This window comes from Etheostoma spectabile, chromosome 18 (assembly GCF_008692095.1).
Source record: "Etheostoma spectabile isolate EspeVRDwgs_2016 chromosome 18, UIUC_Espe_1.0, whole genome shotgun sequence".
Classification (NCBI taxonomy): Eukaryota; Metazoa; Chordata; class Actinopteri; order Perciformes; family Percidae; genus Etheostoma; species Etheostoma spectabile.
In genome coordinates, this window is record NC_045750.1 from 3751851 (window position 1) to 3769860 (window position 18010).

The 18010-nt window shown below is 41.2% G+C and overlaps 1 protein-coding gene across 1 annotated transcript; it reads left to right on the plus strand.

Moving 5' to 3' along the window:
* The first annotated feature begins 3602 nt into the window (after window positions 1-3602).
* LOC116706798 (hepatocyte nuclear factor 3-beta-like) lies at window positions 3603-8238 on the plus strand. Its single transcript, XM_032543821.1, is given in 3 exon segments — window positions 3603-3890; window positions 6981-7158; window positions 7161-8238. Coding segments are annotated over 3 exon segments (1194 nt in total). The 5' UTR covers window positions 3603-3812; the 3' UTR covers window positions 8099-8238.
* Window positions 8239-18010: the final 9772 nt, after the last annotated feature.

Consider the following 18010-nt stretch of genomic DNA (forward strand, 5'->3'; position numbering starts at 1 on the left):
GACGTTTGGGGGGACAAATTGAACATAATTACAGCACAATCAAGATCTGTTTAGTAACTGTTCTTGGGCTTCCATATAAAATGATTAAGTCTACATTTTTTAGTTGAAATTTTACTTTTCCGATGAACCTATTTCCTTTAAACCTTCCTTGTCTGTCTTGCAGTTAGATTTCCTGCCAGAAATGACTCCCAAACTCCCCCCAAACTGTCTCTCTGCTGCAATGAATGCTGCTCTCTCTTTTTCTTACTCCTGTAGATAAAAAATAGAAATTGATCTCTGTGTTTCATGTTTGATTGTGGCAATCTGAATGAACTTACGTGAACTTGTGAAATAAATTAACAAGAATCACTCCTTAACTGTGGGATGTTGGATGTGTTTTTGTGTTTTGTTCTACAGGAGTTAACAAGCAGAGTAAAGAGAGACTGTCTGTGGGATCTTCCTCCTCCTCCTCCTCTTCCTCCTCTTCTTCTGCGGCTGCAGGGTTTACTGTTTGTGGTCTGACTGAGTGTATTTACCTGGTGATGAATCTGAAAAGACGAGCGGACGGACGGTACACACAGCCGAGGTGAAGGAACAAGAGAAGTCGGACCACCATGCTTTCTGCGCACACACAACCTGTTCTCCCTGTGTGGACGTCAAACAACCCCAAATATTTTTACCTTTTGTGTTCCAGTGTGAAGCAAACTGGGTCAGTAGGACTTTGAGGCGATCTACTGGTGCAAAAGTAACAAAAGTACCATGGGTCAGAGTTGGGGGTTAACCCTGAGAACCGTGTCTCGGAAACTGGCATCAGCTTGTTTCAGTGATCCACCTGAAGAAACTGTGGACTAAGTAATTAAAACAGCATAAATGGGAAGAGTCCTGCAGGGCCCCCTTTACAATATCTGGACCCTTAGAATCTACTTTTGTTTATGCATGAACTTGTGCACTGATTTGGTCTGATTTGGTCTCTGTTTGGTTTTTCTATGCATACTAGTGGACATTTTGAGGTTTTGGTTCTTTGACCGTGTGTGTGTGTGTGTGTGTGTGTGTGTGTGTGTGTGTGTGTGTGTGTGTGTGTGTGTGTGTGTGTGTATATTGTGTGTGTGTGTGTGTGTGTGTGTGTGTGTGTGTGGTGTGTGGTGTGTGTGTGTGTGTGTGTGTGTGTGTGTGTGTGTGGAATGGGCACACAAGCACAGGAAAGTTGTAGGAGTGTGTGCATGGAGATACCTTTCATGCCCTGGATGATAATTATACTCTTTCCCATTAATTTCTCATGGCGGCCATTTTGGACTGTAACCAATTACCAAGTTTAATAAATCACTCAAAATTCAAAGAAATTAATTAGTCACAATGAATTGCATGTGTTCAGATATTCTGCTCATTTTCAGGTTCATAATTGTATTTTGAGGTTGTACCAGAATAGGTTTCCATGGTTTCATTTTCAAAAAACACCATATTGTTGTTGTACTGCACATTGCTGCAGATCCTGTTTTCACCCTGTGTGTTCAGGTCTCTGTTTTAGCTCCAGAGTGAGACATCTCACTTCTTTACTATCTTTGTTGGGAGCTGCACATGCTCAGTAGCTCGGTAAGATCCCATCAGCTGATAACTCTTTCTCCAGCTTTGGTCAGTCCAAGGCAGGATCAGCTGGGAGACTTCTTCTAGACGAGGGACACTGCAGAACAGGGACAGGAAGTAGTTCTTTTGGACTACTTCCTGTCAACTAGTGGCTGTTGTAGCAGTGATTTCCCACTGAGACCGAGCTAGCATGCTACGGTTAGCCACCTCGTCACCAGAGACTGAAGACCGAGGACATTGAGAAACCGGATCTCACTCAAAACAGCGTGGATGTTTTTTTTTTCCAAGTTTGTATGTGTGTGGAAGCACCAGAGACACAAAATAACACCCCAAATCCCAGAAAACAATGTTTTTTTTCATGATACGGGCACTTTAAGGTTATATAGCCAATTGGACGGGGGATAGCACCTGTACATGTAGGCATTGACGCCTGGCCAACAGTAGTTTGTGAATGCTTGAATGGGGGGGTCTAGCGGGGCCACCGTAGGATTTGTAAATGTCCGTCCCCCACGTAGTCCCCACGTAGTCCCCAAGGTACCCCTCTGTCCGCTACGCCCTTGGAGAAGCCTATGACCGCCCAGCGGCTAAGAGGGACTATCCTGGTTGGGATCCCTGAAACCTAAATTTTATTTCACTATACCATTATTATCATTCACTTTATTTTTACTATGTCTCATCCTTCCCCCCCCCCCCCCCACCACCCACACACACACACACATAATCTTTATGGCTACAGATAAGTGTGTGAATGTTTATTTTTTTATTACTTAAGCAAAAATTCATTTTAATTACTTTAAATGCTGCTGAGTAGTTTGTGAACTTCCCCTCGGGATTATTAAAGTTTTATTTTAATCTATAATAATACATCAAATGATATTTGATATTATATCTAATCATCTGCAAATGATCCATTAAAAAGTTGTTTATAAATCAATAATAATAAGCCTACGTCATACTTATTTGGTTTATTGTATTAATCTGCAAAGTAACTAAGGCTTTAAAATATATGAAAGAAAAAGTGTTTCCCTGTAAAGTAGCAGAAAATTGAAGTATTCTCAAACTCATCCTTTTTTTTGTACTTTGATGAAATTGGATTGATTTATCTACGTTTGTGTTTTGTCTTTGTGTTTTTATCTGATTTAGTTTTTCTCTTCTTCTTTTACTGCAGCCTATGTTGATGATGATGTTTGAGATAAATAAAAAACAATAATAGAAAAAACGAGTAGCCTGGAAAGAACCTCAAAATTATACTGACGTAGGCCCACAGCACTGGTGTAAAATGACTGAGTCACTTCAGATGGTTCAGGTGGCAGTAGCTCAGTCTGTAGGGTCGCTGGTTCAAGTCCCCGTACGGACCAAAGTACGGAGTGTGGATTAGTAGCACCTGGGCACTGCCAGGTGCCCAGGTGCAAGGCACTGTACCGCTCAGATTTGCTGGTCCAGCACTGGCAGTCCTATTTCAGGCCTGTGTGTAGTGATCACTAACAAACAATTGTAATTTCCCCACTGGGGATAAATAAACAGTTTACATTATAAATCAAAGTGTAGGCTATGTGAAGTTACCTGAGTGACGTCACATTGGACAGGCAACGCGACCAAATTTACTGTCACCGTCCTGAGAGGCCGCGGGGGCGGGGCTTCACACACCTGAATACAAATCACACTGAAGAAATATAAAATAGGCTAAAATGTGTGGGTGCACGATGAAACCGGAAATGGCTTACTTAAAAATCACCCCAAAATGACATACCTTTACTCACAAAATCATCATAATCATATTAGTGTTCAGAACAAGTTTCATGTAAAACAACCATAGACCGTATATATATATATTGATTATATATACGGTCTATGATTAATATACAGTCTATGAAAACAACTGAAGAGGTGCTGGCATTCAAATCAGAACGGGAGCTCGGAGAGGGGAGGAGGGGAGGCAGCTGATTGGACGCCGCTCCGGCAGCTGATTGGACGCCGCTCCGGCAGCTGATTGGACGCCGCTCCGGCAGCTGATTGGACTGCTCGGCAGCAGCGCGAGCGCAGTGCCAGAGTCCCTGAAAGATCAACGGCCGTAATGCCAGCGACTCCGTGAGGCAGAAACCCGCCCGGTCGCACACAGACAGCCCGCTGCTCGACGATGAGCCAGTCCCGGCTCTAGACCGCCAGGACACACCGGACGGTTACCGGCGGCCCGCGGAGGACAAGTTTCGCCTCGTCTGAAGCTGTTTGGATGAATAAAAGTTGGAGCGTGCATGATGCTGAGCGCCGTTAAAATGGAGGGACACGAACACCCAGACTGGAGCGGCAGCAGCTACTACGCAGAGACCGAGGTCAGTGCACTTTACTCCGGCTTTAATCTGAGCTCAACCCCTCTGATTTCATATCAGTCCCGAGAGAATATGAACGGTCTTTCAATATTAGAAATACATAAACATACACAAGAAAAATGATATCTTCCTTGTGTAAATGTGTTTTATATTAGGTTCAGTTCATTTATAGCTAGCCTAACCTAGTTTTGCACCGAAGTCCAAAAACATATGCAGGCCTATACAAGCATACCCCCCCCCCACACACACACACACACATACACATACATACATATACATTAAATATATATTAAAAAGAAATAAGTTGAGACAAATTAAAACTCATAAAATCAGATTTAAAAAAAGAAAAAAGATATTAAAAAATAAAAAATAAACAAGAAGATGATTGGATATTATCGTAGCTCGTGTTCTTAGCATCTTTAACAAATGAGCACTGTGTTTTTGTTTTGTTTGTTCTTTGTTTTCTACACTCCAGCTGGTCTCTGTGTATTATGGGATATACTGTCGGTGCTTTATTGACGGTTTTGTTATGTTTTGGGCTAAATAGACGTAGAAACATGATCACAAAAAAAAATATATAAAACAAAAACTAAAATAGGAAGGCCTATATAGGCCTAATTCATTCATGTCCTACATTTAACCGGCATTTTCCCACACAAATAGTCTACATGAAAGCAAAACGATGTAAATGCGTCGAGATAGCACGCGAACTGTCATTACAGTGGCGTGCTATTTATTTACACCCCTCGCGTTGTACAGGGATATATCTTTGTGTCTATATTTTGCAATTAAAAAGACCACTCGTTGTCAGTATATTTGTCTTGTAGCTTGTAGTTTCTACATATCGTTTAATTCCTTATCTTTGTTTTATTGCAGGGCATTTAAAGATTAGAGTTCCGTTAAGTGCATTTTACTTTTTTCTGTATGTGATTTTTGGAGCAAAAAAAGAGAAATAATGCTGTGAAAAGAACACGCACAAAAATACAACTTTTTTTTTTTTTTTTTTTTTTAATGGAAGTTTACATTTAACCTTCCGTGCGTTATTTCCCCCGCTTTAAAAAAAGCAAAAGGAAAATTATTCTTAAGATAATTCTTCTAATCTCAGTGCATGGTTAACAGGGAACGGGGTTTGTTCCGTGATAAATAACAGAGAAATCTCTTGTTTTCCATTCCGTAGGCCCATTTTCTTTTGTAGCCTGTAACTTATATTGTTCAGTGAATTAAGAATCTTTCATTGCAGCCGAAAGAGAAAACGATGCTGTTGAAAATGTGCAGGATGAACTCTAAACAAAAATCCAAATAGTTTTTTTAATACACGTTTTCATTTAACCTTTTGTGCACGTTCATCCTTCATTGTATTTTCTATAGATACTTCTTTTATTGTCAGTGCGGGTTGACAGGGAATCATGTTGAAACATATATCCGTACACTAAATACAGTAAAGGGAAATCTCACTTCTTTACATTTGGAAGACTTAAATTAAAGGTTCCGTTAAGCGCATTTTCGATATGATTATTTTTTATTTGCAGCAAAAGAGAAATGATGCCGTTAAAAACGTGAAGATGAACTCTAAACAAAAACCAAATCTGTTGTTTCTTTTAAGGGAAGTTTTCATTTAACATTTTTATGCGTTATTTCCCCGTTTAAAACCGTCGAGTTTTGTCAACGTCTGTAGCAGAGAGAAGAGAGAGGAGAGAGAGAGGAGAGAGAGAGAGAGGAGAGGAGAGAGAGAGAGGAGAGAGAGAGAAGAGAGGAGAGAGAGAGAGAGAGAGAGAGAGAGAGGAGAGAGAGAGAGAGGAGAGAGAGAGAGAGGAGAGAGAGGAGAGAGGAGAGAGAGAGAGAGAGAGAGAGAGAGAGGAGAGAGAGAGAGAGAGAGGAGAGAGAGAGAATATCTTGGTGGATGGTGCATACTTAAACTATTAAAAGCATATTTAACATTAATGTAAAATAAATCCATCAAAACATAGAAACAAATATCATACATATAAGGATAACGTGATGGATAAGAAAAAAAGAGGGTGTTGTGTGTGTGTGTGTGTGTGTGTGTGTGTGTGCGCATAGGGGTTGTGTGTGGTGGTTTGGTGTACAACTTTATAATTGCATAAAAGAAAATGGGCTGGCTGGTGACAGCAGGTGTTGGAGGTAAAGGGCTCTGCTAGGAAGCCTTGGAAACTAAAGCAGGAACTAGGGTGTAGAGTTAGGGTTCTCCGTTTATTGTCGGAATGGGCTTGTTACTGCCTGTTACTGCCTGTTACTGCTAGTTACTGCTTGTTTACTGCCTATTACTGCCTGTTACTGCATTTACTGCTAGTTACTGCTAGTTACTGCTAGTTACTGCCTGTTACTGCCTGTTACTGCCTGTTACTGCTGTATGCCTGTTACTGCCTGTATGTACTGCATTACGCCAGTTACTGCCTGTTACTGCCTGTTACTGCCTGTTACTGCCTGTTACTGCCTGTTACTGCCTGTTACTGCCTGTTACTGCCTGTTACTGCGTACTGTTACTGCCTGTTACTGCTTGTTGCTCGTGGTGATGATCAGGCTGATCCTTAGATAATGAAAGAGTCCAAATTTGCCATCATGTAAAAAAAACATGTTATATTTATAAATAAATAAGAGCAGCACAAATACAAGATAAGGCGAAATAAAAAGCTCAGGCTATGCAAAAGCTTGTGGAACATGGCAGAGCTGCAATGATTAACTGATTAGTCGATCGCGATGCTAGGCTACTATTTTCATACTGTTTTAGAACATAAATACCAAACATTACCGACAGCTCCAGCTCCTAAAATGACACGGATTTGCTGCTTTTGGTGGATTGGGTTTGAACTGTTCTGGACAAACATCTGATACCATTATAAAAACATTTTCAGACTGAACAATTAATTCAATAATTAATAAAAAATAACAGTTACTGTCATGAGGATGTTTTGTTGGTTTGTTTGTCTGAGTTAAGGTGCAGCCTAATTCATGCAGCCTAACTGATTTGTGACCCTGTTTTCTTATTTAATGCCTGCTTCATAAACTCATTATGAGCTTGTTAATACACGTTAATTGACATGTTAATAAGTTGTTTCTCTCTGTGTGTTTCAGTGTTACACCGCAGCAGGAAACATGAATTCGGGTCAGTCCATGAACTCGATGAGCAGCTACATGAACGCGCCACCCGGCATGGCGGGCGTCGGCCACATGAACGCGCACTACGTGAACCCGGTCGGGGTCAACCACTCAATGATGCACGCCGGGGCGTCGCAGAGCCCCGGGGCCGGGATCCCGGGCTGGGCGCCGCGCTGCCGCAGAGCATGAGCTCCATCAGCCCGCCGCCGTACGGGAACATGGCGGTGATGAGCCCGGTGTACGGCCAGGCCTGCGGCATCCGATCCAGGGAGCCCAAACCGTACCGGCGGAGTTACACGCACGCCAAGCCGCCGTACTCCTACATCTCCCTGATCACCATGGCGATCCAGCAGTCAGGCAGCAAGATGCTCACGCTGAACGAGATCTACCAGTGGATCACGGACCTGTTCCCGTTCTACCGGCAGAACCAGCAGCGGTGGCAGAACTCCATCCGACACTCGCTCTCCTTCAACGACTGCTTCATCAAGGTGCCCCGCTTGCCGGACAAACCGGGGAAGGGCTCCTTCTGGGCGCTCCACCCGGACTCGGGGAACATGTTTGAGAACGGCTGCTACCTGCGGAGGCAGAAGCGCTTCAGGAAAACGCCCGGGTCGGGCGACAAGGAGGCGGCGGGGAAGCCGGGCTCGGAAGTCGCCTCGGTCGCGACCAGCAGTGCCGGCTCCGACTCCCCCCACTCCTCCTCCGCCTCCTCTCCTCCGTCCTCAGATGCGAAGGCGGCCGGGGTGGATTTCAAACCGCCCCGGGGTGAACTGTTGCCCTCCAGCCCCGTGCGCGTGCCCTCGCCGCTCGCTCACACCCAGCACCTGTTCTCCCACCACCACCACCACCACCCGCTGCTGCTGCACGAGGCTGCCGCGCACCTGAAGCCGGACCCGTACCACCAACACCCCCACTACTCCTTCAACCACCCGTTCTCCATCAACAACCTCATGTCGGAGCCGGCGGTGCAGTACGGAGGCTACGGCTGCCCCGTGTCCGGGGCGCTGGTGGCGGCCAAGAGCGCCCTGGATCCCGCTCACAGCGACAACAACTACTACCGCGGCGTGTACGCCAGGCCCATTATGAACTCCTGAAATACTTCCTACGGTGAAAAAAAACTTTGATTTGTACATTTTGTGAATGTGAGAAAGTGTTTTTGTCAAAGGCCTGCAGGATTTTTCATCAGTCATTTGTTTGTATATGTGCAACAGATAAAAATCTTTATATGAAAACAGCCTTTTTATGTTGTGTTGTATTTATTTTAGAGCTGCAGCTAACGATTATTCTCATTGTCCATTAATCTGTTGATTATTTTCCCAATCAATTGATTAGTTTTTGTCAGAAAATGGTGAAAGATGTGGATTATTGTTTCCCAAAAGCCTAAGATGACGTGCCTAAAATGTCTTGTTTTGTCCACAACTCAAATAAATTAAAGGAGAGAAGAAACTAGAAAATATTCACATTCAAAAAGCACATTCAAGAGAATTTCTTTTCTTTAAAAAAATGACTAAAACCAGTGAGTATTGAATGTAATTATTGATCAATTTAATGATCAATCAGGAAATGAAAAAATGGGATAAGAAACTCAAAAATATTCACATTTAAGAAGCTGTAATTAGAAGATTTCTGTTTGTTTGTTTTTTTATTTTTTTTTAAAAGGATTAAAATCAATTAATTCAATTATGTAAATAGTTGGCAATTAATTCAAAAGTTAACAACAATAGTTTCTGGTCCATAAAATGTTAGAAAATAGAGAAAAATGTCCATCCCAGTTCATCAAAGTCCAAGTTAATGTCTTTAAATGTCTTCTTTTGTCCATCCAAACCCCAAAGATAGTCAGTAAAATATGACATAAAACAGAAAAGAGCAGGACATCACCATATTTGAGAGGCTGAAAACATTTGTCTGCCTTATTTTTATTCAACTAATCGATTAGTTGAATAATTGTTCAAGCTCTAATTTATTTAGCTTAAACCCCAATGTACTGTTTTTTTTTTTAATTATAGGCTATTTCAATAAGAGAGTTTGCTTGCAACCATTCAGATGCGTCTTGCATTCAGGCGTTGTAATATGAGATCTAAGATCTGAAAGTCTTTGCACATTAGCACTAAATGGTTTAGTTATCAGCTGCGGGGTCACAGAGATGAAACAGATAACAAGAGAACAATGACGCCGTGAGGGGGTGAAATGTTCGGCTCTTAAATCCCATTAACATCCGACGCAAGTGACGTTTAACAGCAGATAACAGACTTCACGGGCCAGCCGGGACGTTTATCAGCATATTTACCACGGCGGTGTTCAGGCCTGGCGCATTAAACTGTCTTTTTATTAGAGAAGATTTAGTGGCAGAGACATTTAACCCCCCCTCGTTGTCCTTGGGTCAAATCTGACGTATCAGACGTGGGTTCTTTTAACCCTTGTGTTGTCTTCAGGTCAAAATCGGACCCGTTTTTCAAAATGTCTCTATCAGAAAAATGGGTTTCTTTTTAACTTACTTAATTTGAATGATTCCTAGCCCGGTCTCACGCCAGTTCGTGAAATGGTCACGTTATTTAATCTGTTGATTCGTGTACAGGTCACGTAAATGTCGTTATTTTTGTGTGTTGATTGCGAGTTTTGTTTGTATTTCAATGGGAAGCCTATTGCACAGAACGATTACGGTAGCGAGTAGTATTGTAAAGGAGAAAATCCACACAGGGGGGTTGGTCGCCGTGGGGAATTCGGTCAAACGACGCAGAACGGGGTTAAAGTCCTGCGTGTTGCGGTTCTTTTCCGCCTCATACTCTTCCTAACCGCAACCGTCCCTTTGTGGCCGACATGTGGCAAAATAACGTGACCCTTTCACGAACTTGCAAGAGACACGGTTGTGATTCCATACATCGCGCTTCGCAAGTACAACAAAAGATAGGATCTCTACCTTTATTGACTTTTGCGTGTCCAAACCAGACCACTGACATTCACCCTTATGTTATTATCCTGACTTTTAATACAAGTCTGAATAATTCACAATTTCTGCTTTTTTAACTCAAAAATTAGTTGTACTTTCCTATAAATGAGGTGTTCTGACCATGACTTCCACAAATGAGTAAAACTGGTAATAAGTTGGTGTTAAAGGTGTCTATAAAAGGTAGTGAAAAGAAGCGTTAAATGTAAAAAAAATCAAAGAGCCAGAAACATTGAAAAAAAAGGACAAAAGAGTTGGAAACGTCAGAAAAACAGTTTTCAGAATGACAAGTACATGGTAAACTGGTTAAACCAAATGGACTCAAAATGAACATGGTTCCACACCGCACCCTTTGCAAGTAAAACGATGGCTCGGATCATTACTTCCATGCATTTTGAGTTTTTTTTTCAAGTGGTTTCCAAACAGTTTCCTGACTAATCATTGACATCCACCAGTCTGTGACCCACTCATCCTCCTCCGATCTTAACTGTTAGTCAAAATAATTCATAATATGAGTTTTTTTCAACTCAGAAATGAGGTGTAATTTAATATAAATGGCGGTTTATTGACCATGAACTCCAGAAATAAGTGTAAAACAAGTGGTAATAGGTTGGAATGGAGATGTAGCACAGAAACAAGTGATAATTTATTCTTTACAGACGGTTTACAGACATAACGCGAGGGTTAAATACCAAGTCCTTGATGTGACAGAATGGATGCTTTGGAGCCCATTTCTGTCAAAGGATCTCCCTCATTTGTACTTTTTCGAAACATAATGACAAAGCCACATTGCACATTGCACTCAAACTTAATAACATACTGAATATTTAGATAAAAACTCTTGGTTATGATGGACAAAATCCTAAATAAATCTGCAACAATTCAGAAAGTAAATTAATTATCAAAGTCCATATTTTTAAAGCTTTTTTTTGTTGGCATTTTAGGCCTTTAAGTCAACAGGACAGATGAAGACATGAAAGGGGGGAGAGAAGGGGAATGACGTGCAGCAAAGGGCCGCAGGTCGGATTCGAACCCGCGGCCGCTGCGTTGAGGCGTAAACCTCTATATACAGTATGTGCACCTGCTCCAACAACTGAGCTAACCCGGCCACCTAAGTCCATTTTAGTAGAAATAATTCTCTGATTTCAGCCCCCAAATACATAACGAACTCGCTCGTTGTTTTTGCTAGAGAAGATCTGGTGGCAGAGACATTGAAATAACTTTTAAATTTAAATTACTTTTCCTAAACGCCATGATAGCAAAGGCACACTGCACACCAAGTTTGAGGGTCAATCACCAAAATTATTTTTTAGAGCAAATGTCAAACATTCTCAGATTTCAGCCCCCACATATGTTGCATGTGATTAACCCTCCTGTTCCAAATTTGACCCCTTTAAAAAATATCTAAATCTGAAATATGAGTTTCTTTTTAACCAAATTACCACAAAAAATGGATTGGATTCCATACAACGCTCTTTGCAAATACAGTTGATCACTTTCATTTCTTTGACCTAAACTATTAGTCAAAATAATCCATCATTTCTTCTTTTTTAACTCATATATTAGGTATAATTCTATATAAATGAGGTTTATTGACCATGAATTCCAAAAGGTACTTTAAAACTAGGGGTAGTAAGGTGGTGTTAGAAAAGAAAAGTCTGAACAAGGGACCAAAATGTCAAATGTTTGTCAGTTTTTTGACCCGGAAGGACAACACACGGGTTAAAGACATGCAGAAGAACACATACTTCCTAGTCTGAATTATGTTACCTTTGATAGTAAAGCAACAAAGAAATATTAATAAACAATGTTTCCTTGGTTACATGGCACCATTTGTGTTTTGTCTGTTTGGTCCTCCGAGCCCTGCGGGGAAATGTTGGGAGGCTATAATCATTTTTTTTTATACTACAATAGCTTTTATGTAACTTTTTTGTCTGTCCTGCCACATGTGCCAACTAGCACTTTATGGGATTTTTTAACCCTTGTGTTGTCCTCCCGGAGACTGTGAACTTCTTCTCCTTCCGGGTCAATATTGCAAATTAACTTTTTTTTTTCTCCAATGTTTTTTGACGCTTTTTGAAACGTTTTTGTCACTTTTTAATAATATCTATTTTTTTTGGGAAATTATGGATTATTTGGACTCATAGTTCAAAGGATGTTGAGTGGATCACAGTTTCTTTAAAATGCTATACAATAATATATGTACATAATTAAAATAAAAAACACCCACAGTTCAGTGAAAGTAATCATTCACTTTACGTGGCTTCCACACAACGTACATCCACGCTTTCATGTTATTTTGGGGCAATTTGGTTTAAAGAAACATATAATGCTAATAAAAAAGAAATTGGTCAAATTTGACCCAAGGACAACACAAGGGTTCCCTGGGAAACTGATGCTGGGTTTTGAATTTAAAAAATCATTCTGAAAAGTATTTTTTCCTCAACAGAAGCACAAAACATTAACAAAATCTTGATGTAAATCCTTTACATTTTTTACATGTCACATGCAGAACATTTTAAAACGTACAAATCAACGTGTCAGTGGTCTCTGGTGGTGTTTTCTCCTGTTTCAGCCCTGTGGTAAACGTGTGGAGTCTCATTTACCACAGGGCTGCATGGGCTACATTTCAAAACACCGCTGCATTCTGGTTTTTAAGCGCAGCTTTGAGCTAAATGTGATCTCTGTGCACACAAGTGCTTTTAGCTCCAGTAGAAGAACTAATCTCTGTTTAACTAACACGCCCAAACCGCACATCTCATCAACATCCTCGTATACTCGGCACAAACGGGAGACAACGTGTATGCTCCGCCCGCTGCTGGTAGTTGCATTGTCGGTGTTGCCAAAGGTCTCCGTTTGCGGCCGTTGAGACGGCAACACGACCCCGCAGACTCCAAACCAAAACGGGTCAGAAGTGTGTTCAAATGTCTCCGGTTTAAGGGCTTGGAAACGCCAGAGCAGGGGAATGAGAGGGGGAAATGCCAGAGCAGGGGGAATGAAGAGGGGGATGAGGGGAAAGCCAGAGCAGGGGAATGAGAAGGGGAAACGCCAGAGCAGGGGAATGAGAGGGAACGCCAGGCAGGAGGAATGAGAGGGGAAACGCCAGAGCAGGGGAATGAGAGGGGGAAACGCCAGGCAGGAGGAATGAGAGGGGGAACGCCAGAGCAGGGGAATGAGAGGGGGAAACGCCAGAGCAGGGGGAATGAGAAGGGAAACGCCAGAGCAGGGGAATGAGAGGGGAAACGCCAGAGCAGGGGAATGAGAGGGGAAACGCCAGGACAGGAGAATGAGAGGGGGGAACGCCAGAGCAGGGGGAATGAGAGGGGAAACGCCAGGACGGAGGAATGAGAGGGGGGAACGCCAGAGCAGGGGAATACAGTTTCTACAGTTTCAGGTTTATTTACAATAATACTTCTCCATCTCTGTGCGGAGGACATTCACTCATTGATCCCCAAGAAAGGTTGTAGCAGGAAGTTGACCTGCACAGCATGGGTTTGTTTGTTTTAAACACCCCACGCCTCCCTCTGAGCCGCTCAGTCTGACTCTTATCATAAAGCGTAAAACCCTTTACGGATAAGGGACACTCTGTCGGTCATGAAACAGAATTAACAAGCGGAGCGTTTTGACGGTTGCAGGGGCGACACCTTGGAAAGAGATGAAATGACAGCAAGCAGGATTTCATGATCAGAATTCGGAGAAATAACGTCTAGGCCCACAGACACGGCAGGTTGTTCATTAACTCAACACACACACACCACACAACACACACACACACACACACACCACACACACACACACACACACACACACACACACACACACACACACACCACACACACCACACACACACACACACACACACACCGCAGGATCAATGCATGCAGGTCAACACACACTCCACCAGCCCATGTTGAATATTAATCATTTCTGGTGCCAGAAAAATGATTAAAAGCAAACAGACCACAGTTATTTGAAGTTATATTTAGTTTGTCGGCCTACATAATCACGCTCAGGGAAATAAGAATTAAACAGAAATATTCTTCTTGCGTTGTGTTTTCTGCAATGGGTTATTTTACTCTGCGGTATTTTTTAACACTGAACATAAATGACTGAGAGTAAAGGGTTTCTTCTTCTAGAGGAGGAGGAGAGGAGGAAGAGGAGAGGGGGAGGAGGGGGAGGAGGAGGAGGAGGAGGAGGAGGAGGAGGCACGCTCACACTGACAGATGATGTTAGTTTAGCAGGTTATCATGCTAACTGGAGCCTGCAGTGTTGAATTTGAAATAATCCAATACACACATACACACATAGATAGATACTTTCATACATAGATACATATGTACATACATACATACATATATTAGCCAATGATAATTTTTCTTAAACAAAAACCATTCAATCCAATTATTTTGAAATATAACGCCAGTATGCCATATTAAGTCAATGCATAGCCTAATATTAATAAGTTAAGTAAAAGGATATTCAAAAACTTGTGATAAGAATTTATACCCAATGGCTATATGTAAGGAGATAACATAGAAACAGGCTACTTATTGCTAACTAAAATACTAGCTAACACTAGTAATTAAACTTGACTGTATGCCTCCACGTCCCCCCGATTGCCTGCGAGCTTTTCCTGACTATACGGTAATTTCTCTACTGTGCGACAGCAAGTCGCGTGGTTATGACACAATCGTCAGCCTATTTTTATAAAAACTGCTACGGAGCCATAACGGGAGGTACAAGGTAATGGAGCCTTTTTATACATTGTTGTGTTTCTTTAGAAATAAACAACGGACAAATAGAGTCCTTAAACGCTTCACATGTAAAGGTATTCGCTGTGAAAGTGATGCTAAAATGAATGGGAGTCAATGGGATGCTAACGGCAGGTGATGGCTTGTTAGCCTCAGCATCTCCCCAAAGGAGGTATGCTTTCCGGATGCTCGCTAACCTGCTGGTTTGACACCGGCTGTGACCTTTCCTCTGTTTCCCAGGTCCACCTCGCAGCACCAACTGCATCATTCCTCTTCTGCATCGTCATGTTAACAGTTGGAGGCCAACTGCTCTACTAACTATCGATCAACGTAGACGAGACAGATACATTCTGACATCGCTTGCCTTTTTGTCCGGGACGTTGGTTGTCGACCACTCTAACAAACTACACGGGGGAAAAATTCATAATTGTTTTTTTTTTTTCTACGCCAGGGTCCCTCAAAAACCAGACCAAGGTCTTCCCCTGGACCAAACGGCACGTCAACCTGGACCCAGCCCTTCAGTTATGAACGCAACACATTATGAAGTGTAACGTTTGCTACTTTTAAAAACATTTTCTATTAATAAATAAATTATTAGGGATATTAAAGATACATGAAAAAATGACTAAAACATAAAAAATGTTTAATATATATATAAATATATATCTACATATACAGTATACACACATATATATACATATATACATACACATATATATAGATACATATACATATGTACATATACACATATACATACATATATATACATACACATATATATATATATACATAAATACATACACATATATATAGATACATATACATATACACATGTACATATACACATATACATATATACACATATATATATACATAAATACATACAAATATATATAGATACATATACACATACAAATATACATATACACATATACATACACATATATAAAGATACATATACATATACATATACATATATATATATATTCTTGAATTTACCTTTTTAAGGTATTTGTAGGAACTAATCCCCATGTGTTTCATATCAAGATGTTTAGAACAAACTCAGCTTTCCGTAGAGTGATGTCCACATTTTTTCCAGAGCATTGCGTAAAGAGATCATTTGGCGCTGAAACGTTGATGTTGGCTTTTTGATATTCCTCAAATCGATTTTTTATTTTTTTTTTAAACCTTAACTTATGATGTGTTGTAAGAATTGTTTCAGTGCTTGAAATAAGTTTACCAAAGTCTTTAGGTCATATATTATTAAAATAGTAAATGAATGTCTGAAATGAGATTTTTTAATATCGCCAGTGCGTCTTTTGTCCTCAGAGGGAATTACCTTGAGCCTGTTTTTATACCACAATTAATTGTTACTCTTCGTGCGTCATATACACTGATATACCTGCATGAAGCAAGTACCAGTAATACATTAATCTGGCTCTAATGCTAACGTTATGAAGCGTTAAACTAAAGGGCCTTTTTTACAGTAACTTTCCGCCTCCCCTCATCAGAGATTACCATCCACAGATACTGTCGCAAGAAGGTTAAAAAAAAACATATTTCACCCAACGTAAAACATCATAACGCTTCAATGAAGAAGTGGAACAAGAATGATGCAGAATATATGGAGACATGGAGCTTATGTGGACATTTAAAAGGCAAAATGTAGTCAGATTTAGGTGAACACCAGGCACAGATCGGCGCTGAGGTGTGAGCGGGTTCTCAGATACTCGCTGCCTCGGTGGGCGTCTCTCTGTTTGCTCACGAAAGCAATCAGCACGTTATGAATAATAATGACCTTTTTCTGAGGGAAGGCTGCATGCCGAGCGACTCGAGGTCAGAGCTTAGCCGGCGATGGCGTGTTTGGACAAGGAGCGTTTACCACACACACACACACACATGCATACATATGAGGGATGTCCTAACTTAAGCTTTGTCTGCACTATTATTCCTGAAGCCCTGTTCAAAACCTGCAAGACATGAAAGCAAGTGGACTTGTTAAAACATAACACATGAAGCAGTCTGACAAATATGTGTATATCTGCATCTCGATAATGCCAAATATTAAGCTACTTTCCAAACAATGGTTGTGTTAATACCAGTAAGTGTTATATGAACAGTCGAAAATAGGCATGAGAGATTGCAGAGGAAACAGAGCGCCAAAGATGCTTTTAAATGGTGTAATTTACACTTGTTTCCACCTACAATGGACATGTTATTATTAGCAAGCTTTTTTTCCCTTATTTTTTGGTTAATACGAAAAATTAAAGCTCAATACCATCGCATCTTCTGTCTTTGTACGCCAGTTTTTTCCACCTCCGTCAAATTTAGAGCCACACCATTTTGGTTCGAAGTAGTAGTAGGTCTTGCTCCTGTACATACACCCCTGGATATGAGTACTAAGTTGTTTGCGTCTTTGTCTGGGCTGTAGCTAACGGTTGCTCTGCAAAATGTTCTTGGGAAGGAACTTGTTTTGGTCGACAATTTGCACCCCACAAAAGAGTAACTTGAGCTATTTAAATTAGCTGGATACATGGTTAAACATCATTTGCTCTCACTAGTGTATTGCCATGTGTACACAGCCATCCCACCAATCGGTCCCAAAACATCACAGTTAGAGAGGAAACGCCCTGAACAAATTCTTGATTATGCTTTATAATTGTCAAGTTCTCCCCTTGTTCAGCTTTCAAAGGACACGAGTACAACTCAAACTTCCAACTTAAACTCTTTTACTCTCATCTGGCTCTGTCAGGTGATTGGTCTGCCAGTAGATTAGTTGATGCTTAGTTGTAGATCAGGTTGTAAACCTTTTAAGACAGAACCAAAAATTAACATGAAAATCATTTCACACATTTCACACATTTCGTCAAAATGAACTAATATTTGCATAAACCCCTTTAACACAAAAATGTAAGTCAATTAAGTCCATCTACCCAGCAGTTAAACAATATGAAAGTAAGTAAACATTTCACCGACCATTGGCGTCTCTGGACTGAGCTTTGTGGGTGAACTTGGAGTGTCTTCTCTCTGTAGTTTGTGTTACTGACTGACTGAGCACCTTCATGTTTTCATTCCCTGAAAGAACCGAGTGGGTCTGCCTTGTTTTACGATCCAAATGTGATAAAAATTGCGAAGCAAGATTTGCAAGGCAAGGGACATCAGCGGCAGGACCGGATGTTCCGCTAATTATCCAGTAGATGAACTGCTGTCAGTCCAGACTATAACAGGGGCAAAGCGGGAAGTAATGTGACAAAGCATAAGAGCGCCAAATTCCATGTTTAAGTGGACCACATCATGAAGAAACTCACTTT